The following is a 24,818-nucleotide window of genomic DNA, read 5'->3' on the forward strand; positions in this document are numbered from 1 at the left end:
GAAATACATTTATATTTCCTATTTCCTGTTACTTCTCTGATTTAGTTCATATATGTTCTTCATCAAAGAAAGACATGTTGAAAATTTCTCAACATTTTCTAGTAAATTTGTTTAATTGCAACTATAATACCAAATATACTAAATCAACAAGCTGTTTTTACTCAACAGTACAAACATTTATCAGGTTTAGAGGAAGTTTTGTCCTTTACAATGTATGTGAATTTGTTTATAGAGGGATCCTCAAGTGTCCAAATTTTTCTTCACATACTAAAAACTGGGTGTGAAATAGTTTATTATAGAAATTTAACTTTTCTGCATTAAAACAAGCTATTCTTATTTGTTACTTTATGATGTATATATTTGCTTTTGGTTTATATTTATTTATAACATAACACTCTAGAGTAAATGAAAATAATCAGAGATGAACTTGAAGGACAAAGAACAAAGCCAAATTATTCTCATGATTAATCTGAGACCACTTGAAATGTATCCTAATGATTAACCGCTACATGACCTGACATTAACGTTAAAGCTTTCTTCTTTTCTTCTCCCATATAAAGTGATGCCGTGTTTTGTTTGTTTATTTTTCCAAATGGAAAATTAGGAGAGAATAGTGTGGTACAATGATTAAAGTGGTGGGGTCTCAATCTATGATTTCTCAGTTCTCTGACCTTGAAGAAAAATCAGAGAAACTTAATGAGGCTGTGAAGATAAAATAAGATATCTTGTTAAAGTTCCTAACAGAGTGTCTCACATGAAAATGAAACACCTTTACAGAACAATTAAAAAATCAAATCCAATAATGAATATATTTTAGTATTATATAGAGATTAGTGCATTTAAACACTACCCTTTGAATTATCTAAAGTGGATTTAAATTAAATGGGTTTTTGAGTGCTTGTGATTCAGGGACAGGCTCTGAAATTAGGATTTTCCCCATCAAACTCTCTTACTCATCACAACAGCCTTGTGAAATGTGAGTTGGAAACATTTCTACTTCCTGGAAAGGAAAATCAATTCATGCTAATTCTCGGCCTCTGTCTACATCTGGGAAATGGAGCAATTTCTCTGATGGGAAGAGTATCTTCTTAGGGCCTCTCTTCTTTTACTTGGAGCAAACCTATAGAGAAAGCATGTTTTCTTCCTCTTTCCTGTTGTGAGCCTTGCCTGGGCTGCTCCTCATTTGGGAGACTGCCTGGTCTGTAAGTGCCTTCTTAGACAAAGTAGATAAAAGTGCCTAATAATAAGGCTTATTTACAAACCCTTTCAACTTCCATATTTAGATATGTTCTCCAACGTAGGACAGTGATCTGTGTTACGTGGCTTCCACGTTCATGTCTGATTATTGCTCAGGTTGTTCAGAACTGAGTGAGTGGTATTTATTCAGGGTCCCTCAAATGAACCCAGTATGAGATGTAATCTCCATTTAGAGACAAGAAAGAAATTCAGAATGATTAAGAAACTTCATCAAGGTCCCACTGCTTGTATAAGCAGATTTTTTTGTCAAAGGGAAATGTATATTTCTTCCTTTATACACTATTTCATTGAGATATAATTTGCATCTCAAACATTCAGTTAAAGTTTATCTTTCTTTTTTCTTTTTTTACTTATGCTCTTGGTGTCATTTGTAAGAAGTCATTGACATATCATGGTTGTTGTGATGATTACATTGATATATCAGTTTGTCTAGGTCATAGTGTACAATGTCTGGTCACGAAAGTTCAGACCTGAGTGTTACTGTGAGGGTATTTTATAGATGGATTTGCATGTACAGTCAGTTGATTACATCTATGGTTGACTGCATCACAATAAAAAATGAGGTGAATCTCTTAGCAATGAGGGGTGTCTCCTCATCTAATCATTTGAAGGCCTTAAGGCCAGAACTGAGGATTTCAGAAGGAAGAAGGAAGAATTCCAATCTCTACTTCAGCTAACCAGATTCTCCCTGGGAATTGAATGTCACCTTCATCAAGGTTCCAACTTGAAATCTACCCTATGGAATTTGGACTTAACAATCCCCATGGTCACGTGAGCAAATTCCTAAAATAAGTCTCTTATTTACATATAAAATATGTAAATATTGTAAAACATCTAAATATAATATTCTGTCAGTTCTGTTTCCCTAGAGAACCCCAATACATAAAGATTTATACGTATGCTTTCATCTAAGAATTTTATAGTTTTAGCTTTTGTATTTAGTCTGATCCATTTTGCGTTAATTTTTGTATATGGTATAAGGTAGGAGTACAGTTCCTTTCTTCTGTATGTAGATATCCTGTTATCACAGCAACATTTGTTGAAAAGACTTATTTCTCTTTCAAATTGTCTTGGCACACTTGTCAAAAAAATCAGTTGATCATAAATATAAGAATTTATTTCTTGACTCTCAATTTTATTCCATTGATCTCTATTGCTATCCTTACTCTGGCTTTACAGAGTCTCAGTGTAACTTTTGCAGTAAAATTTGATATTAGGAATTGTGAGTTCTCTAGCTTTGTCCTCATTTTTTGTGATTTTTTTTTTCTATTCTGGGTCCCAGATTTCCTTTTGTTATAGATTTCCAATTTCATTCCACTGTCATCAGCATACTTTCTGTGCTTTCAATTATTTTAATTTTATTGAGATTTATTTTATAGCCTACCAAATGATCTATTCTGGAAGACATTTCATGTGCACTTAAAAAGAATGTGTATTCTGATGTTGTTGAATAGAATTATATATATATATGACTATATATACATATGTTAGGTCTCACTAGTTAATAGTGTTGTTCAAGTCTTCCATTTCCTTATTGATCTTCTGCCAACTTTTTTATTCATTACTAAAAATGGATTTTGAAGTCTCCAACTATTCAAACTGAAATATTTTGAGCATAAATCAAAACCTCTGTCCAGAAACCACAGCCGGACCTCTGAAGAAATATGCAAAGAGATATTTGGTATGTGTTTATAGATGGGTTGTATTAAAATCTCCAGATTTTCATGTATTTTCATTTTGATCACTCTGACTTTGGATAGTTCTATGTTTTAAAATAGACATTTATATCATACTGATAATTTCTCTTAAAGTTTTACATGTTTCTGGTAGTCTTCCTAAGGTATACTGAAAAGGAAAATTTTGGAGATAATACTCTATCAGATGTTTGGTACTTTTGGCACCAATTTTACAGGCATTATCATTTTTTATTATATTATTCTTAGGATCTGTAATTCCTTTACTGAATTACTATTAATGAAGGAAGATGTTGTACTTTAAAAGGACTTTGAAATTATATGAAGGACTTTAAACCTAGGACCCAGAACTATTTGTTATATTCTTTCTTTCTTTAGATACACATTGTCCATCCCCACCTCAGTATGTTTGTTGTCTGTTTTGTGATCTATCCCAGGCATCAAAATCAGTAGGTTCCAAATAACTATTTTTAAATGAATTATTAAGTATGTGCATCTAAGTTATACACATGATCATATGTATGTTACATATACAAACTATGTATGTATAAATATACACTGTCAAAGAAAGCTCTAAAAGAGTAATCAATATTTTATATACTAAATTACTATTTCTTCATCAATAAATTTAACATTAATTGAAATGATAGGTATCAGTAGTCACCCATCATTGACACTGTATCACTTATTTCAGATGTTGAAAACAATTGCACTGTTCAATTCCAGTATTTGATATATTTAAGCATCAGAAAAATTGTTTTATTAGGAGATATTTTAGACAATAAGAAATCATTAGTTTTATACTTTAGGGAGAATAAACTGTATATTTTTATTTCCTACTTTAGTAAAAATAGCCATTATGATAATTGTTGGAAACCTCACTCAGTTTAGCTAAAATCTTGGAGTGTGTTTCAAATATAGTCTCTGGTCTCATGGCAGCTGAAATTGACCTAACAATTGAAATAGTAATGTTTAATAAATCAGGGGATTTTCTTAAAATTATGCTAACTAATTCATCATTGTCATTAAGTATTTTTTGGTAAATATGTTGATAGATAGATTCAATATTCTAACTCTTTTAGTTGAGAGAGACAATATTGACTGTAAAATGATTCTTAACTAGAGAGGATGGGAAATGAGAATAATTGACTTTTCAATCAGTAACATTCTATGACTTTATTTTATCATTCTAAAGGAAGACACTTACAGCTTACTGGAAAGTGCTGGAAGATCATGAATGATCTCTTCATATGGCTCCTCTTGTCCTAAAGTAGCATCAGATAAAGGTTCTTTCATTTTCTCTTCCCATGCAATTTCAGCTTTCAGCAGCATTTCCTCAATGAACTCAGATGCAGCAATATCTAAAGGAAACAAGAAAATCAGAAAAATTGAATGCCAAGAGCATAGAAAACTATTTGCTTTCAATAAGTCTGATATGTTTAAATTGCTAAAATTTATCAGGCATGAAGCAAAATAAAGAACATTGAAAGTTTATGGTAGATTTAATATTTTCAGTACTGTCATTTTAAAAGACTGTCTTGTTTTACCTCAGTGACACATTTAATTACAAATGAAATTTTAAAATATGAAAGTATTCACTTGAAGATGAATAAAATGAAAACCCATTGAAAAGCTAAATTTGAAAGAATGAATTTCATTTCAATCTCAGTTAAAACTCTTCCTGCATCTTTGTGAATATGAATTAAAATGAGAATACTTATAACTTCCCAAAGACTAGGTTAATATAAAACATGTAGCAGGCATTCTAGAAACATTCTACTAACTGGGCAGATATAGAAATAAATATTTTCAGGCATGTTATTAAAACAGTGGTTCTAGCTTCTCTTCCTGATCTTTTTTTCTCAAACAGAAACATCAATACCTGTATTTCCTAAGACATTACATGTAAACACTGGTATATGAACATATTTGAGCAACAATACAGATATACATTTAAGAAAATTGAAACTTAAAGTTAACAGATCTTGAAGAAAAAATTCACATTTATAACATCTAAGAACATAATGGAGATGACTGCTCCTTTTCAATCCTCACGACTAAATTCCATGACTGCTTATGTTTATATAATTAGTTATATGTCTTTATGGGTTTAATTAGGTAATCAGTTAGCCCCAAAAAAATATTCATGCAAGAAATTTTTCATTTTATCATTATTTGTCTCAGGTTAAAAGAGAAGAAAAAAATAAAAATAATAATAATAATTAAAAAAGGAGAAAGCTCAGTGTCCTCACATTGGGAGATCTGGGTTCTGTTTCACTTAACAACTACACCTCTATCTGCTTGTTTCCCCCAGCTAATATGTATGTGTCTATTCCAAATTTAACAAAGAAACACAAAAATAATGAGAATATAATATAGTACTCATGATGATTTTCATTTGCTCAGTCATAATACAAGTGTCTGGTTTACTATTCTTCTGTATACTATTTTATCTGGTTCAATCTTCTTGCTGATCAATTAAAATCTAGTATATCCTACATTTACATGAAACCTCATCATGGCTCTTTACCCCATGTATATGAAAGAAGTAGTTTCATTCAATCAATAGTATTTATTGAGAGTCTACACTGGGCCCAGCACTGTGACTTTTATTGAAAATCTGGCATGGAAAAAGTATAATATTCATGATAAACTTTGCATGACCAAAAATGGACAAAATTGTCTAACGTGACCAGGGCTGAATCTAAAACAGAAGAGGTTTATTCATTCACTAGGGCTCTAGAATGTCAATTGTCATTACCTTGGACATCAGTTTTAGCACAGGACAACAGATATAAAATGTTAAAGTGTGACAGATGGCAGTCCATGTGGTCAAGAGCCAATCACATCTTTCCTTGTCTGTGAAACACACCATGGATAGGAACTTGAAAAATGTGATAGACTGTTAAAGTTTGAGCACATTTAACAGAGGGTGTGGTTTATACTTCCAGATAAATACATTTTTTGAAAGACAGAAAAAACTGCAAAATTTTATTTGCTATTTAGTATTTACCATTAGGCATACCTAGTGATGATAGTTTACAACTAGGATAAGTATGAGTCTTAACTTTGGAAATATTAAGCAATCTTAAGGTTTATATCATAACTCTTTAGTCTATTTCAGTGGAGAAGGCATACTAAAAAACATGCATCAATTATGCATAATCCAAATAAAATATGAAATTGAACAAATTTCCTGTCCTGCCTTAGCAAGACATTTATCAGATAATCATACTCCTAGAAGTAAATTCAAAGAAGAAATTTCAAGCATAAAGTGTTTTTAGTTTGAGAGAGAGATAACTATAAGAAAAACAGATTTGTCTAGTTATTCCAATCAGTGGCTACTTTTAGAATTGTTCCATTTTTTAACTTAAACCATATCACTCTTTTATTAGAATTTTTAAATTTTTGATAGATCAGAAATTTATGAGTAGAAACTGTGTTGTTAAGTTTTAGAAGATAGAAAATTAATGGGGCATCCATTTAGAAAATATTTATATGAATTTATAACAGAAAAGTAGTAAAAAGAAATCTAGAATCCTTCAGAAAGGTATTTATTAAAGATAAAAAACATTAAGTCAGAATTTTCAGTTTTAAATTAGTTTGAAAAGGATAGTATCTATATATTTTTTATAAAAAAGAGCTGGGTAGTAGAAGAACCAGCAAGATGGTGGCAGAGTAAGTTGCTCCTAGAGTTAGCTCCTGCTACAGGGAAGTTAGTAAACACCCAGAGCTCTCTGAAGCTAGTTTGGGAGCTCCAGGAGGTGAGAACAGCATCCTGCCATATCCTTGAAGGAATGGAAGGAGGAGGCTGGCCATTTGCAGAGAAGACTCGTAGGCAGAGGCTCCACACCGTGGAGGCCGGTGCCCATCCTCCACTGGAGGCACAAGCCACCTTGGGAGCTGCTCCGTGGCTGGAATTGAAAGCTCCACTTTCCAAAAATGGGGGAGGAAGAGGCAATTGGGCACCAATTTCAGCTACTGATGAGTAAATTCAGTGGGCTAAAGCATAATCCTGAGAACAGCTAAGTTTGAGCCTGTCCAAGTCAGAAAGAGGCCAGTAGCTGCCATCTTAACTCTGCGCCTGGCACAATGGGAAGTGGGACAGACTGAAAATCCCAGTGCTGGTGGGGACCGGCTGCTTTCCATCCAGATCTGATTGCAGCTCCAGCCTAGGCCCCAGTGCCACCTCCAGTAGGGAGGAAGCTGTGGGGACCTGTGCCTGCCTCCCCGGGAAATTATCAGTCAAGGCATGGAGGCCGGTGATTATCCTACACTGGCAACACAAGCTGCCCCAGGAGGTATTCTGTGGTTGGAATTGGAAGATCCAATCCCCCAAAACAGGGGAGGAGGAGATGTTTGGCTGCGAATTTCACTTACTGATTGGTAAACTCAGCTAGCTAAGATATAACCCTGGGAATAGCTGGGGTTTGAATCAGCCGAAGTCGGAAAGAGGCTGGTGGCCACCATTTTGACTCTGCCCTCAGCCAGAGGGGAAGCCGGGCTGACTGAAAATCAGTGATGGTAGGAACCAGTTTCTTTCACCCAGATCATCCTGCCAGCCCTACTCTAGGTTTCAGTCTCACCTCTGGCAGGGAGGAGGCTGGCAGGCCCTGCACCAGCCTATCCAGGTAACTGCAGTTAACTTTGGCTGGCACAGATTGAAAATTGGAAGTCTACCAGGGCAACTGCGGTGATCTTGGACCCGCGCTGCATAGATTGCTGCCCACACCTGCAGCTTCATACCCATTCAAGGCAGGGGAGAAAGGGGTATGAAGCTTCATCAGTTTCTCTGGGCAACTACAGCCTAGGCCTGTATGACTTGGATTATTCCACACAGCTGTGACTCTGTCCCTACCCCTGGCAAAGAAGAAAGTTGGAAGAAGCAGACTGAACCTCCACATCTTACAGCACCAACTACATACTTGGCTTCTACTGCACAACCAGCAATGGGAAAGGGCAGGAAGCCCTAAACTAAAGAGAAAAACTGTATCCAGATTAAATACTCTAGTAAGCCAGATGCAAAGACACCAACAAAAATAACAATCCACACCAAGAAACAGGAAGATATGGCCAGGTTAAGGAACAAGATAAGTCTCGAGATGACATAAAGGAGTTGAGACAACTAATCATTGATGTTCAAACAAATCTCCTTAGTAAATTCAATGAGATGGCTGAAGAAATTAAGGATATTAAGATGACATTGGATGAGCACAAAGAAGAATTTGAGAGCATACATAGAAAAATAGTATAGCTAATGAAAATGAAAGGCACAATAAATGAAATAAAAAATACATTTGGATCATATAATACCAGATTTGAGGAGGCAGAAGAAAGGATTGGAGAGCTTGAAGAAATAGCCTCTGAAAGTGAACTTACAAAAGAACAGATGAAAAAAAGAATGGAAAAAATTCAACAAGGTCTCAGGAAACTCAATGCCAACAAAACATGTACAAACATACGTGTCGTGGGTGTCCCAGAAGGAGAAGAGAAAGGAAAAGGGGCAGAAGGAATATTTGAAGAAATAATGGTAAAAAACTTCCCAACCCTATTGAAGGACATAGATATCTATGTCCAAGAAGATCAACATACTCCTATCAGAAAAAATCCAAATAGACCAATTCTGAGACACATATTAATCAGAATGTCAAAGGCCAAAGACAAAGAGAGAATTCTTAGAACAGCAAGAGAATAGCAATGCATAACGTAAAAGGGATATACAATAAGATTAAGTGCTGATTTCTCACCAGAAACCATGGAGGCAAGAAGACAGTGGTCTGATGTATTTAAGATACTGCAAGAGAAAAACTTCTAGCCAAGAATCTTATATCCAGCAAGACTCTCTTTCAAAAATGAGAGCGAGCTTAGAATATTTACAGATAAACAGAAAAAGAGAATTTCTAAGCAAGAGAGCATATTTTCAGGAAATACTAAAGGGTATACTAGAGCCTGAAAATAAAAGACAGGGGAGAGAGGCCTGGAGGAGAGTCTAGAAATGAAGATTATATAATAAAAGTAACTGAAAGTGTCAAAAGAGTGGTGAAAATTAAATATGACAGATAAAACTCAAATAATCAGGAATAAACTTAACCAACGATGTAAAGCACTTGTATTCAGAAAACTGCAACTCAGTGTTAAAGGAAATCAAAAAAGTCCTAAATAACTGGAAGAACATTCTAGGCTCATGGACTGGAGTACTAAATATCATTAAGCTATCAATTCTACTCAAATTGATGTATAGATTCAGTGCAATTCAGATAAAAACTCTACAAGCATTAAAGAAAAAATTGAAAACATGATCATCAAATTTATTTGGAAGGGTAAGGGGTCCTGAATAGAGAGAAACATCATAAAAAGGAAAAGCAAATCCTCATCTCCAGACTTTAAATTATATTACCTAGCTATAGAGGTAAAAGCAGCATGGTACTGGCCTAAAGACAGACACAATAAACCAATGGAACCAAATTGATGGTTCAGAAACAGACCCTCACAAGTACAGTCAAGTGATTTTTGACTAGCCTGTCAAACTCACATAGCTCGGGAAGAAAAATCCATTCAAAAAATGGTGCAGAAAGAATTGGATATCCATAGCCAAAAGAAGGAAAAAGGACCCTAATCTCACACCCTATCCAAAAATTAACTCAAAATGGATCAAAAACCTAAAAAGAAAAGCAAGAACCATAAAACTTTTAGAAGAAATTTTAGGAAAATATCATCAAGACCTGGTGGTAGCTGGTGGATTCTTAAGGAGATAAGAGTAGAACTGAGTGGATTACTGATGTTTAAGTTTGTAGAAGTTTTAATTAGTTTTACTGTAAATATGTGGAAATGGAGAGAGTGGATGGAAACACACAGTGAGTAACAGCTAGTTTATAAATGGGGATGTGAGTGAAAATGGTAGTCTAGGTATGTAACTGCCAACTGACAGAATGCTAGAGAATAATCTAGGAACTGAATAGCACAGTAAACCAAGAGATGGATGAGAATTGTGGTTGATGGTACAGTGCAAGAGTGTCCTTTGTGAGCTAGAGCAAATGTATTATCACTACTGCAGGGTGTTGGGAATATGGAGAAGCACGGGAAAAATACAGCTGGAGTTACGTATGGATTGTGGTTAGTAATAATATATAATATTCTTGCATCTATGTGAAAGGTGATTGATAATGAGGCAGTATGGACAATGTGAGCCAAATGTATACTATGGACATGGTAATAATCAGATAATATTATCTTATCTGTAGCAAATGTTCCACCACATTGTGGAGTGTTGATGGAGGGGTGTTGTTTGGGAATTCTGCACATGTGCATGATTGTTTTATAAGTTTACAATTTCTGTCATAAAAAATATATTTAAAAAATAATAATAAGGTGGGTTGGGGGAAAAGCATACCAAATGTAAGATAAGGACTATAATTAATAGTAAGATTTTGACAATATTCTTTCATAATTTGTAACAAACATCTCACAACAATGCAAGATGTTGGTGGAGGGTTGGTGTATGAGACTCCTGATAATGTTATGTATGTTTGCTTTGTAAGTTCACAACTTTTACTATACACTTAATTGTTTATGTGTGTTCATATATAAATGACATAAAGATAATAATAATAGGGTTGGTTGGGAGAAAAATACTTTGGTTAGTAGTAATATTTTGACAATGCTCTTTAACCATTAGTTAAAAAGGTTTAACAACAATGCAAGTTATTGTTGGTAGGGTGAGTTATAAGAGCCCTGTGTGATGTTATATGTATTTGTTTTGTAAGTTCACAACTAGTATTATATACTTTTTGTTTATGTATATTTATGTATGAGTGATGTACTTCAATAAATTAATTTTTAAAAAAAGATCTGGGCAGAAAAATTATTATTATTGTTTAGAAATACCGTAATGAATTAGCACACTTTATATGATAAAAAACTAGTTAAATAACATTAAAAATACAGTTTAAAGTCAGTGATAGGATAGGAACTATTTCCCTGGAATTTAAAGCATGAAAATAAAATGCAATGAATTATAACAGTACCCTATAAACCTAACTCCTCTTTAATAGCCTCTTCTAATGTAATAGTGCATATAAATTTATGAATTGCACTTGAACTGGGATGATGTTTATAAAGCTTCACAGGACAGTCTGCCTCATTTTGTAGCTCCAGTTTGATGGATGAAAAACCAGTAAGACAGTAAAGAAACAGTAACTGCTCAATGGTCCCAAGATGCTTATAACATACCTGATGGCTTCTCTTCGTTGCAGTTCAGAAGGTTTGGGTTTGCCTGATGCATCAAAAGAAGTTTCACCAGATTTGTCTGAAACATTAAACATAAAGATAGGAAATACTATGCAAGATACTGAAGATTCATCAGTAAATAATACACAGTTGCTAATCTCCAGAGACACAGACTACAGAATGAGAACATATTTGCATAATCGACTGCATTACATATTTACTATCTCCAATCCCAGATTCTTTTTTCAAATGACAGAGAATTAGATTTTGTCAAAAGTGATTTTGTTAAACTATTCCAGCAACAAATGCATACAGAACAAACATTATTTATCAAGTAAAGTCTAAATTTGAATAGGTTTACTTATACCAATCACATTAACTTTAAGGCATTTTCTGGGTGTGTTTTAGTTGAGCAATTCATGGAAGTCTCATATGTTCATATTTTCTATCCATGACAGTAATATGGACAATATAAACCTAAAGTCACACTGGAAAATTAGCAAAACTTAATTTCAAGTTATAAAAATGAAGTACTTGGGTGAGATATCAATGTATTTTAAAAACATTATAAAACATACTATATATACAAAAAGTATACATTGTGTACATGTACTATGGAAAGATCAGTAATGAAATAAACCCCACTGCACCCAACTTTTTAAAAAGGCATCATTAATGGCATCTTTATTATATTTCCCGCCCAAATTATCCCTCTCCCTATCTCCTAGAGTTGACCACTATCATGAATTTTGGGCTATTCATTAATCTGTTTTCTTTATTTATTACATTTAGCACTTACATACAAAAGTATCCCTAAATGACATATTGTTTAGTTTTACCTAGTTCTGACATTTGTAGAGATGACATCATAGTGTATCTATTCTTCTATGCCTTGTTTTCATGGCTTAACATTACATTTTTCCAGAGCCGTCAGAGTCAATGGGTTCAGTCAGGCTTTATTAGTTTTCATGGCTGCATAGATTTGCATTGTACAATATATCACAATTTATCCCCTTATCAGTGGACATTCAAACCATATCCAGTGATTTATTTTTTGCAAACAATTCTGCTGTAAGTATTCTTGCTTACATCTCCTGGTGCATATGTGCAAGAGTTTCTTTAGGATATATGTACTTAAGTATGGTACTGCTGGGACATAGTTTTGCTGTCTTCAAAGTTATTATATTGTTTCATTATTTTTTTCAAAATGCCTGCTCAAATTTACATTCCCAATCCCAACAAGATATTCTGTTGCTCAAACTGTATTCCATACTTTTATTGTACATTTTAAACTGCCTTGTTTTGTAAATGGAGGTCTATATGAGGACTCTTTAGGCATGTTTTTATCCTTAAGTCACTTTTTGAAGTTATGTTTTTGCTAGGAATTTTCCATTTTTGTTTTTTTTTTTCATTTCTTAAAAAATATTACATTCAAAAAATATGAGGTCCCCATTCACCCTCACCGCCCCCACTCCACCACTCCCCCCACAGTAACACTCTCATGACACATCCATTGCATCTGGTGAGTATATCTCTGGGCATCGCTGCACCCCATGGCCTGTGGTCCACACCATAGCCCACACTCTCCCACGTTCCATCCAGTGGGCCATGGGAGGACATACAATGTCCGGCAATTGTCCCTGCAGCACCACTCAGGACAACTCCAAGTCCCGAAAATACCTCCACATCTCATCTCTTCCTCCCATTCCCTGTACCCAGCAGCCACCATGGCCACTTTTTCCACAGCAATGCCACATTTTCTCAATTACTAATAGTTTACAATAGTTCATGAATAGAATATCATTAAGTCCACTCTAATCCTTACTGTATTCCTCCTTCCTGTGGACCTTGGATTGGTTGTGTCCATTCCACATCTATGTCAAGAGGGGGCTTAGATTCCACATGGATACTGGATGCAATCCTCCTGCTTTCAGTTGTAGGCACTCTAGGCTCCATGGTATGGTGGTTGACATTCTTCAACTCCATGTTAGCTGAGTGGGGTAAGTCCAATAAATCAGAGTGTAGGAGCTGAAGTCTGTTGAGGCTCAGGGCCTGGCTATCATATTGTCACTTCAGAGATTGAAATCCCCTAGATATATCTTAAACCCCAGCACCAACTACAACTCCAGTAAAGTAGCATGAAAGGCTTGTGAACAGAGAACACATCTGAGTCCAGCTCCATCACACAGAAACACCAGCTCCAAAGAAGGGCCAACTGACATGGCAGTGAACTCCATCTGCCATGACCATAGAACCTGTGGGTCTCTTTTGCCCTCAAAAGAACCAATACCTGGGGTTGTATCTACTTTATCTGTCTCTGAGACTCTGCTCAGGTGTGCATAAGGGCAATCCTTCTGACAACCTCCAGATTCTTTTTTAGAGACTCACAGCCATATAAACTCATTTGTCCTTTCCATTTCCCCCTTACTTTAGGTCAAACAGCATTTTTAACTCCTGTTATTATATGTAGACAGGGATATTCTGCTGGTCCACGTTGAACCTTTAATTCAAGGTCATTTTCTAGTTACATCATCAGCTGGTACTTGGTAGTGATTCCTCGGTGCTAGGGAGGCTCATCCCTGGGTGTCATGTCCCACGCTGGGGGGAAGGCATTGCATTTACATGCAATTTACATGGCTTTGAGAAATTTTCCATTTTTGTCTAAGTTTTCAAATTTATTGGCATGATGCTGGCTATATCTCCTTAATGTCTTTTTTTTTTTTTTTTAAGATTTATTTATTTATTTATTTCTCTCCCCTTCCCCCCCCCATCCTGGTTGCCCGTTCTCTGTGTCTATTTGCTGTGTCGTCTTCTTCGTCCACTTCTGTTGTTGTCAGCAGCACGGGAATCTGTGTTACTTTTTTTGTTGCATCATCTTGTTGTGTCAGTTCCTCATGTGTGCGGCACCATCCTTGGGCAGGATGCACTTTCTTTTGCACTGGGTGGCTCTCCTTACTGGGCGCACTCCTTGCACGTGGGGCTCCCATACGCAGAGGACACCCCTGCATGGCAGGGCACTCCTTGCAAGCATCAGCACTGTGCATGGGCCAGCTCCACATGGGTCAAGGAGGTCCGGGGTTTGAACCGCGGACCTCCCATGTAGTAGACGGACACCCTAAGTACTGGGCCAAGTCCACTGCCCTTAATGTCTTTTCTATTGTCTTTTTAACATCTTTGCAGTTTGTCATTATCTTTTCTTTTACATGTACAAAAATCATTTATCTATGTCCTGCTTTTCTCTCTTTTCATAAATGTCTTTAGAACTTGATTCATCTCAGTAAGCTTTATAAAACAAATTTTTGATATTGTTGATCTTTCCTATTGTACCTTTGCTTAACAGTTCAATAATTTTTGCTCATCTTTTTGTATCCTTATTTCTACATTCTGTATATGTATTAATCTTTTGCAAACTTCTTAAGTTCGTCCATTTAGTTCATTACTTTTCAGTTTCTCTTTTTTCAATTATTTAAATATTTAATAATGGCTTTGCAACCTTAAAGTCCATAAATTTCCACAAAGCCCAATTGTTTTGGTTTGCCATAGGGCTGCTGATGCAAATTACCAGAAATGTGTTGGCTTTTATAATGGGAAATTTATTTGGGTAAACACGTACAGTTTTGAGGCCACTAAATGTCTGAATCAAGTCCCACCAGAGATGCTTTCTCACTAGAGATGCTTTCTCACCAAAGTCAGCTGCCACATGTAAAGCAAGATGTTGGGCGATCTCTGCCTGGCCTCTGCCTTCCCCTACAAACTCACCATTTCTTAGAGCCCAGCTCCCACAGCTCAGCTGTGAGCAACAAGGCATAAAGCCCATCTCTCCTGGGCCTCCTCTCTTAGTGTGGGCTGCTCTGCTTTCTTCCTAAGTTCAACTGCAAGCTATCCAGCATATGGCTCATCCTTCCCTGTGCCTCAGCTCTTTGAGCTTCACATGGGCTTACCTCCTTGTAGCTCAGCATTTGGCAAAACTGGATTCCTTTTTTCTTACATTGCAGAATCAAACACAGCAGTTTCCTTCTCTTCTGTGTGTGTTGACTGTGTGTGTGTGTGTGTGTCTACGTGTTACATCAGACCCAGAAGGAAGGTGGAGACCTAACCTGAATCACACCCATCAAAAACTCAAACTCACAGGAATGGATTAGTTAAAAAACATAATCATTTTATTTTTGAAATTCATGAAAGAATTGCAAAATGACCTAATCACTTTGTCTATATCTCATATATTTATTTTTTCATTATAATCCAGTTAAATAATCTTTAAATTGTCATTATGAGTTCTTTCCTTGATTCCATGCTGCAGCATATTCTGATATAACATTTCCCCATAAGGAAAAATAGTTCATACTCAATTGATAAATATTGGTTTATAAGCAATTTTTACTAGGCAAGGGGAGCCAAAATAGTGGTAGTAAAACCATAAAATTAAAAGTCCTCAACTCAGTTGTTGCACTGGAAACTGGTGTCCTCTTAGTAGTATTTTTTCTAATGCACTTAAAAATAAATGAAACATCACTTAAATGCAAATAAAATGCACAAATATTAAGGGTACAGTTGCAAGAGTTTAGACAAATGTGGACACCTATACAATTGCCACATTAATCAAGATATAGAACATTTCCACCACCCAAAATGTTCCAGCCACCCCTCCCCCAAACAATTCCTAAAGGAAATAATATTGTGATTATATCACTTCAGATTAGTATTTGCTGTTTTTGATCTTCATATAAATAGAATCCAGAAATTTATATTCTCCCAAGTTTTGGTAAATATTGGCATTTTGTTCTTGTTTTTTTCTTTTGCTGAGTTTTAGTCCACTGTATGAATATTCCACAATTTGATCATCCATTTTCTTGTTAATTAAGAATTGGGCTTTTTCCAGTTTGGGACTATTTTGAATAAAGCTCTTCTATACATACATCTTTTTGTAGACATTACTTTTAATTTCCCATTTGAAAATCCCTAGGAATGGAATTGCTAGGCCATCTATTAAGTGTATACTTATTTTGTAAAAATTGATAGTTTTCCAAAGTGGTTTTAACATTTTCCATCCTTATCAGCAATTTTGCTTCACATTTTCTCCAACACTTGATATAACCATTTTCTTTTTAAATTTTAGCTCTCATACTGGATTTGAAGTGTTATCTCAGTATAGTTTCATTTACAAAAATTTCCTGATGGCTAATGATGTTAAAGACTTTTTCATGTTCTAATTGCCATGTCTATATTTTAATTTTGTGAATTGTCTACTTAATATGTCTTTGCCCACTTTTAAGTGGAATATTTATCTTTCTATTATTGGTCTGTAGGAGTTCTTTATCTAACATATAAAGAACCTGTAAAATATATGTATAGCAAATATTTTCCCCATTCTATGGCTTAAGTGTTTATGTTTTTAAAAATGTCTTTCGATGAACAGATAGACTTACTTTTGTTCAAGTCCAACATCTTCAAATTTTTTCCTCTCCTGGCTAGTGTTTCTATGTCCTACCCAAAGGTTATTAAGACATTATAATACATTTTCCTCTAAAATATTTATAATGTTATCTTTTATGTTTATGACGCTCCTCAAATGAATTTTTGTCAATGGTAAAAGTTCAGCGCCATTTGCTTTTCAGCATCAACCGTGCTGTGAAAAGTCTATTTTTACTTACTGAATTGCATTGATGTTTTGGTAGAAAATCAATTGACTGTTTCTGCCCATTTCTGGACTCTTTTATTTTCCATGGATGTATTTGTCATTCTGTACTACAATATCTAACTATCTTGATTATTGTAGCTTTATAGTATGTTATGAAGTCATGTAATATAAGCCCTCTAATTTTCTTGTTCTTTCTCAAGGTAATTTTGGTTAAATAAGTACTTTATATTTTCATATAAATTTTAGAATGAACTTTTCAATTCCTACAAAAAGGATGCTAGGATTTTGATTGGAATTGCCTGAAATAGATACATTGTTAGTTTTCTACGGCTGATTTAACAAATTACCACAAAATTGGTGATTTACACTATACAAATTGATTATCTTACAGTTCCATAAGTAGAAAGTCTGACATTGGCTAAATTCAGGTTATTGACTGGGCTGCATTCCTTTTTGAGGCTCTAGGGGAGAATCTGTTTCTAGAGGTCTCCCACATTTCTTGGCTTTTAGTTCCTTTCATCTAAATTTAAAGCCAGGAGTTTGTCATCTCTCTGATCGTTCTTAAGTCACATATTCTTCTCACCCTGAGCCAGGAAAGGTTCTCTGCATGTGATTAAATTGGGCCTATCTGGATAATCCAGCATAAACTCTGCATCTCATGATCCCTAATTTAATCACAACTTCGAAGTCTTTTTGTCATGTAAAGTCAAATATACAAGATTCTTGGGATTAGGTCCTGGTCAGCTTTAAAGTGCTGTTGCTTTGCTTTCCACAGATAATTATACCACTGTTTGAACTTGTGAATATGGTGTAATTAGCCATTTATTTAGGTCTTTAATTTCTCCCTATATTGTTTTGTGGTTTTCAGAGTAGAGACTTACACATCTTTTGTTAATTATATTCCTATATATTTTTTTGTTTTTAATTCTACTATTAAAAAAACAAACTTGATAAATTCACTTAATTCTGGTAGGTTTTTTCTTAGATTCCTTTGGAATTTTTTTGTATACAAATATATCATCTTCATATAAAGTTTTACTTACACTTTTCCATTCCTAACTTTGTCTTTCATTTCCACTTCTTGCTTTTTTATTCTTTTTAGAATGGGACTGGCTTTATGAATCTATTGGATTTTTGCATTTTTAACATTCACTGTGGATTTCTCAAACTAACTAAGCATCTTCTCCAGGCATTTCAAGTCATCTCCCCAATTTATCAATTATTGTTCTTGTCAGTGTTCTCATTATAAAATTATAAAATTAGGTTTTGAATGGCCTACCCCATTCTTGGCTTTCCCATAAGTCAATTCAAAATTAGTACATGACTTTGCAGAACACAATTTATTTCAGTATCAGATAAATAATGTTATAACGATTGCTTGGTTTTTACTTTATTTTTTACTTTCTAAATATATACAGTTTATTAAAGAAAGAAATTCTATTGATATCTGACAGATAAAGTATAAAGAGTGATTCCCAGGAAATTAATATATGTATAGGAAACTGATCTTCTTTAAAAGAATAAAATTACTTGGAGGGAAATATGCCAACACACATCCAGTGGAGGTGAATATAATTAGGGAAACAGCAGAATTAAGATCTGACAACTGTGCATAAAATAACATTAAAATTTTTTCTTCTTTCTAAAGCTACCACAGAACTTTGGAGGAAAAGAATACAATGCTCTTTTAGCATGAAATGAAACATCTAACAGATATGCATGTTTTTGACCCATAGGATAGAAATTATGGAAGAAAGGAAGGGAAAAAGGATGGGAAGAAGGGAAAAGGTAAGAAAAATGAGAGCTTGAAGGTCAGAGAGGGAAGGAGGAAAGAAAGGACAAAGAAAAGAAAAAAGAAAGCCAATAATTAGTTAAAATTCCTTTGTTTTTCATAAATTTAAAGAATAGGAAACCTAAATACATTTATATCTTTGCAAAAATGTTAGAATATGCTAATTGTCAGAGATTCTAACAATTATCTTCATTTCTAAATTCAAATTCACTCTTTACAGTAGCCTCCCAAAGAGAAACTTGCATGTTCCTCAACAAATTACTTCTCACAGCTTCAATTCTAATTGCAGAAAGCATTTAAGTAATAAAAGCAAAATGTTTCCTCCATGAAACTCTTAAATGATAAAAGTGATTCCATTTTATTTCAGATCCTAAAAACAAATATTCATGTGTGGATTGAGGAAACTTCTGCTTGGGGAATTCCTTTCTTTTTGTAAGTCAATATCTCCAATGTGTTTCCAATTGGAAATCAGTGAGGCACGTCACAGAAGTAAATTAAGTAGGCCAGTGCTGATTCCAATTATTCTACACTGGAACTTTTTTTTTTTTAACCTCACAAAAGTTCTTTATGTGAATTACTTCAAAGACAAATAGAATGTGTATCCCAACAGTGATCTATCTCCACTATTAAAGAAACTTTATAATCAGCAAAGCCATCATAAGTTCACAGGACCTATATTCATTGTGTGTGGATGTGTGTAAAGGAAACACTAAATAATTAACAGGAAAATTATTTAAGCTGGAATTTAAATTAACACAAGTTAACTAGTTTTAAAATTTATTTATTTTTTGATAATTGCCAATTTGGTTGAATTTAGAAAAATCTATTCCTTGATGGTCACTTAAAATAACATTTAACTAAGGTGTAATATAATTAAATAATATAGCAATTAATTAATTTAATTATAATATTAAAGATACCATGGAATTCTGAATTTCTGTATCCTACTTGAAATATATGTTGCTACCACTCATTGGTACATACTCTGCTTTATAATGACTAAATAGGTCTAATTAGAGACCATGTGAAGGATTTCAGATCTAAGACAATGTTGTCTAATTTTTTGTTAATATTAACTCTATTTATGATTCAACTGTGATTTGTTATTAGAGAGATCTGCTCTATCCCACAAATAAATGTTTTCTAATCATGCCAATATTCTACAGTTATTCCTATATTTCTTTCTTGAAACACTCTTTTACTTCCATGCACTAAGCCTCCTTTTCCTCCTATGTCTGTGATCATTCCTTCTCAGAATCCTTTTATAGAATTTTCTCTGTTATACGACTAAATAGTGTTCCCCACAATACTGTGTCTTTGGTTGAGTTTCCACTCCATTGTGCATAATATCTGTGAGCAATGTATCACAAATCTATGCCCAAGGATCTTCTGAATATCTATAAGAGGATTTCACACAAGCCAACCAGTTTCAGGAGGTATGCTCATTCATTCTCTCCTCTTATGTTTATTCAATAACTGATTGAGAAGGCCAAGCATCTGCTAAACTGGGAAATTCATTCACTCACTAAGTAAAGACTAGGTGCTTACTATATGTCAGGCCCTGTACCAGGCATCATGATATTTTGCTAAACAAAACAGACATTGTAACTGCACTCAGTACTTATAGACTAGATGGCGAAACAAACAAGTGAACCTTGAGAGCAGTTGTGTGTGACAAGTGCCATGATACAGGAAATACAAGGTGATATAAAGAGTACATGAGAGGGGCCCTCTCACTCAAATTCACAGTTAGGAAAGAGCCATTGAAGAGACATCTTGGTGTAGTCCTGAAAGGCAATTAAGAGTTAATCACTTTATAATATCAAGAAGAGCAAAAGTTGTATATAGAGATATAGCCAAAAAGCCAAAAAAAAGAAAGGCTACCACATCAAATTGTTGAAGGGAAGCAGGAGCATTAAAACTGAAGAATTAAGCAGCGGCTAAGGCACATGGAAACGTATAGACTGCTACGGAATGAGTCATTTGTTTCTACAGCAATTCCTTTCATTGGAGTGATTTTGTGCCAACATAGAAGATTATGTCTGTATTCAGAAAGATTACTGTAGCTGCTTTGTGGAGAATGGACTGAGGGAGAGGAAGAGAAATGTATTGGGTGGCTGACGGATTAAACCTGATGTAGAAATGTTGGTTTCCTGGGCTAGGGTCGAGGCAGTGAGGATGCACAGATGGATTGATAATGACTATAGCTCAAGGAACCCAAAACCATTGAACAGGTGGAGGGGTCAGGGCTGGAGGATATATTAGATAATAGAAATTAGGATGTCTTAGGAAAAAAAGGATCATGCCCAGTTTTGTGATGGAGGCAAGAGGTGAATAAATGTTGAAACATAGATGGAGCAATAGAATGGGACTAGGTAACGACGATGATAATTTTGTTTCACAAATGGAGTCCGAGACATGTTGAGAGAGTCTGTCCACTGGATGACGGTATACATGTGTTGGAACATGGGAAACAGAAATGGTGCTATGGGAGAATATAGAGAATACCTGAAGCTGTTAAGACTGAATGGATTATCCCCTAAAGATACAGCCCACATTGAGAAGAAAAGGGAACCTAGCACAGAGCCCCGTGGTTGGCAGGAAAACCAGAGGGTGTTTTTGTTTGTTTTCCTCCTAAAGCAAAGAGGAAATAAGTGAAACAAAATTATAGAAACTCTGAATACAACTCATTTTTCATGTTATAGGATTGAAATATATTTGAGATTTTAAATTGATTTTTTTGAACATCAAAATGTGTGGGTTGTATGAAACAAAGTATTTTGATTTTCGTATTTGTACAATCATTTTACCTTTTGATATAGTATCACAGATTCTGCTATAAATACTGATACTAAATATGAGCAAAGCTAGAATCATATTTTATTTTACTGGCAAATATAAAAGAGTTGTAAAACCAAAAGACTTATTGCTTACATAGTTCCCAGTTTGAGACCATGTATCACAGGAATAGACATCTCCTTTTTCTCACTGAGGAAGTTAATATATTAATAAAGGACAGTTTTAAAAATATATATATCCCCTTGGTATAAACACATATAATAAATCCTGTTATAAAGTATAAACTATCTCCCCCATAAAGGTATTTATATTTGTAAAGTATTTATAAGAAAGTGAAATTTCTATGAATGTCTCTAAAAATGCCATGAATCTCTAAATTTTAGCATTTCCAAAGCTTTGGGGGGGAAGAGATACATTTATTTACAGTAAATTTCTTTAGAGAAAGTTATAAATCTCCCATGCATATAAATTGATATTCAAATGAAACCTGCTTCTAGAATATAACTTTTAAAAATGATATTAAGCAGTCTTTACGGTTAAACAATTTTTAAAATAATTCCAGATGTCATAGATGTTTTCTTGACAATATGCAATTTATTCAAAATCTTCTATTAATATAAATCTTAGTTACTTTTTTAGAATTTGGCTCAAGGAAGAAAATTTTGGTCTTTGTACCACAATATTCTAACAGAAAAACATCATCTCTACATTTTGTTATTTAGGGTTTTGCTTCTAGCTCTTGGATCACCAACACCCATTCATTCATTCACTCTGCTGGACCCTGGGAGGGTATGGTGAACTGCACGAGTCAGATCCCTGCCTTGGCAAGGCTTACATTCTAATGGAGGTCCTATTTTATTAGGTTTAATGGAGCAAAGATTTAAAAATACATACATGGTCTTCAGAAATTAACCTTAATACACAAAGATAGAAACACTTGGGAAAAACTGAGTTAAGAGTTGGTCTTTTTCTAGAGCAGCAGAGGATAAATGTGACCCTATAAATTAAAAATCAGCCAGATTCTCATTATGAATGATCATTTCTAGAAAACATTTTGTGGGACAACAATCTATACAACTCTACCAACCAAATCAATTGACCAGGACACACATACCTCTCCCTCATTAATCAGTGATTCCTCTATCTAATGACATTTTTAGTAACAGGTATCTACTGGTAAGCTTTATGAAGGAAGTGGCAATTGTATTGGGTTATTTTTTATTATATCACTAGGGACTGTTCTATATTTTGCCTGGCATATATGGCAATTCTTAAATGATTTTTATTTACTGTTAAATGTAACTGCCTATATTAACATTTTTAATCTACTTTCATTCTCAAACCTATTTCAAATCTTTTTACCTTAGAGACAATCTGTTTTATTATTTAATCTGTTCATGAACTTTTTGTCATGGATATATAAACCATGTCTTTCCCTCTGACATAAATTGTATGTGACTCTGTTCTTGTCTTATAACACTTGCAATTTAATAAAATTCTATTAGAGGTATTACAAAAACGTTATTTCCCTGAGTAGAGATTTCCATTTTTGGCAGAGTATGGTTTTCTACTCACACATTCTCATGGACCCCTAGAAGGTGTTTGCCTTGTTATCACAGGGGACCTGGGCCTCTGGAAATTGCAAATATAATGTTGTGTCTGTGTGGCTTTCATTTCCGGAAAAAGGGTCAGTAGTTTCATGAGATTGTTGCAGGGGTAAAATTTATGATAGCCAATAATTCTTTCTGCTTCATTAATCAACACAGCTTCTTGAAACTGGGAGAGAAACATCAATATTGTTCCTTCAAAATGCAAATCAGAAAAATTTGGTCATATTTAGACATGCTCAACATGTAGGACCAAAGAAGGCAATAAATAGTTAATTATGAAACAATTATATAATGTATACTCATTTCACCTTCTGCTTCTCATGTAAGTATCATGGGAAAATAATTATAAGTTAATTTCCTTTTGTGTCTCTTCATCAAGCTTTACAAGGCTTTAAGAAAAAGCATTTTGAGAATTAGAGCAGTTGTTTCAAAATGCACCAACTCAGACTCATTTCTCCCTGTTCTTCTTCAAGTGCAACAAGCCCTGGAAATAACTTAAGAAGCAACACATCAAGAACTCTGAAAAGTGGGAAAAGGGAGGCTGACTATTTCAGCCTAGCACTTCAGAGCAGCAGGGCAACTTATGTCTTCCCACTCAACAGAAAAGGGCAACCGCAGACCCAGTGTTTCCCAGCCTCTAGCAACAGAAGATGACCATTTAGACTCATCCCTCCCCTGGATAAAACCCAAGTACCTCTTCCAATATCCAGTGAGCCCAATACCACTGGTAAAGAGCCTAGATGTGCAGCTGTGTCAACAACAAGCTCCAGGGCAAGTACCCTGCTTCTGACTGAGCCTGTGACTCCTGTTCCCACAGAGTGACACCAGGCAGTAGCCCACAACAGGTTCCCAGTCTAAAAAGCCTGTTGGTCTCCTCAGAAGTTCACCTATTCTATTCAGAGACATGGGCCACAGGTCTGGGGAAATGCCTTCCACATTTTCAAGCAGCACCCACAAGAACTGATGGGCTAAAGCCCCAAGGCACCAGACAAGCTTACCAAAACCATGCCACAAAGGCCCTGAAGATGACACTGTCATTGGGTGAATGGCCCACAAAAGTAGACCAGCACTACTGCATGCTATATGTAAACAGGGTAATTGCCTGCTAATATAGATTTAAGTAGGAACAAGAATCACCTAACATAATAGCCAAAATCTCCAGATACAGTCAAAATAACTCAATATACCAAGACAAGAACAATCACAACCTGAATGAGATTAGACAGAAACTGACACCACCACCACGATGAAACAAATGCTGGAATTAATTATCTGACAATGATTTTAAAGAACTCATCATAAAAATGCTTCAACAATTATGAATTGTCTCAAAACAAATGAAAAAAAAAATAGAACATATCAGCAAAGAACTAGAAGTTATAAAAAAGAACCAAATGGAAATTCAAGAACCAAAATATACCAACTTATAGCAAAAATGTTATCTGACATACAACCAAATAACACTAAACCCATACATTAGGTTCTGCTTTAAAAAATCATCATTAAAATGTTTGATAATAGAAATAATATAGTCAAAGATGTTCCTTTAAAAAAAAATTCTGTTGCATCTAGTCTCATTCCCCCATACCTCATCATCTTATGAAAACAGTTAAAGGGAATCTACTTGCTATTCTTTGAAATAATACCTGATTTGAAATCTGAAAGTCCAATGAGGAAAAGTGAGAAATTGAGTGAAACAAAAGCCTTAATTCATTCGAGTTGAAGTAGCATTCCACTACATTTTACCAAGCTACCACTCCTTCAAGAAGCAATTCCTGACTATAATGGGTACATTTTGATAA

At 34.7% G+C, this 24,818-nt stretch overlaps 1 protein-coding gene across 9 annotated transcripts in view; it reads right to left on the minus strand.

Annotated features, from left to right (window-relative positions):
• MYO16 (myosin XVI) overlaps nucleotides 1-24,818 on the minus strand; it is a 732,830-nt gene that overhangs the window by 388,957 nt on the left and 319,055 nt on the right. For all 9 annotated transcript variants that reach the window (XM_058276443.2, XM_058276441.2, XM_058276437.2 and 6 more), the window contains exons 8-9: nucleotides 11,181-11,256; nucleotides 4,159-4,312 (exon numbers count right to left, since the gene is read on the minus strand). In XM_058276443.2, coding sequence (XP_058132426.1) covers nucleotides 4,159-4,312; nucleotides 11,181-11,256 — 230 coding nt within the window. The remainder of the gene's footprint in view (nucleotides 1-4,158; nucleotides 4,313-11,180; nucleotides 11,257-24,818) is intronic.

Source organism: Dasypus novemcinctus, chromosome 15 (assembly GCF_030445035.2).
Source record: "Dasypus novemcinctus isolate mDasNov1 chromosome 15, mDasNov1.1.hap2, whole genome shotgun sequence".
NCBI classification, from domain to species: Eukaryota; Metazoa; Chordata; class Mammalia; order Cingulata; family Dasypodidae; genus Dasypus; species Dasypus novemcinctus.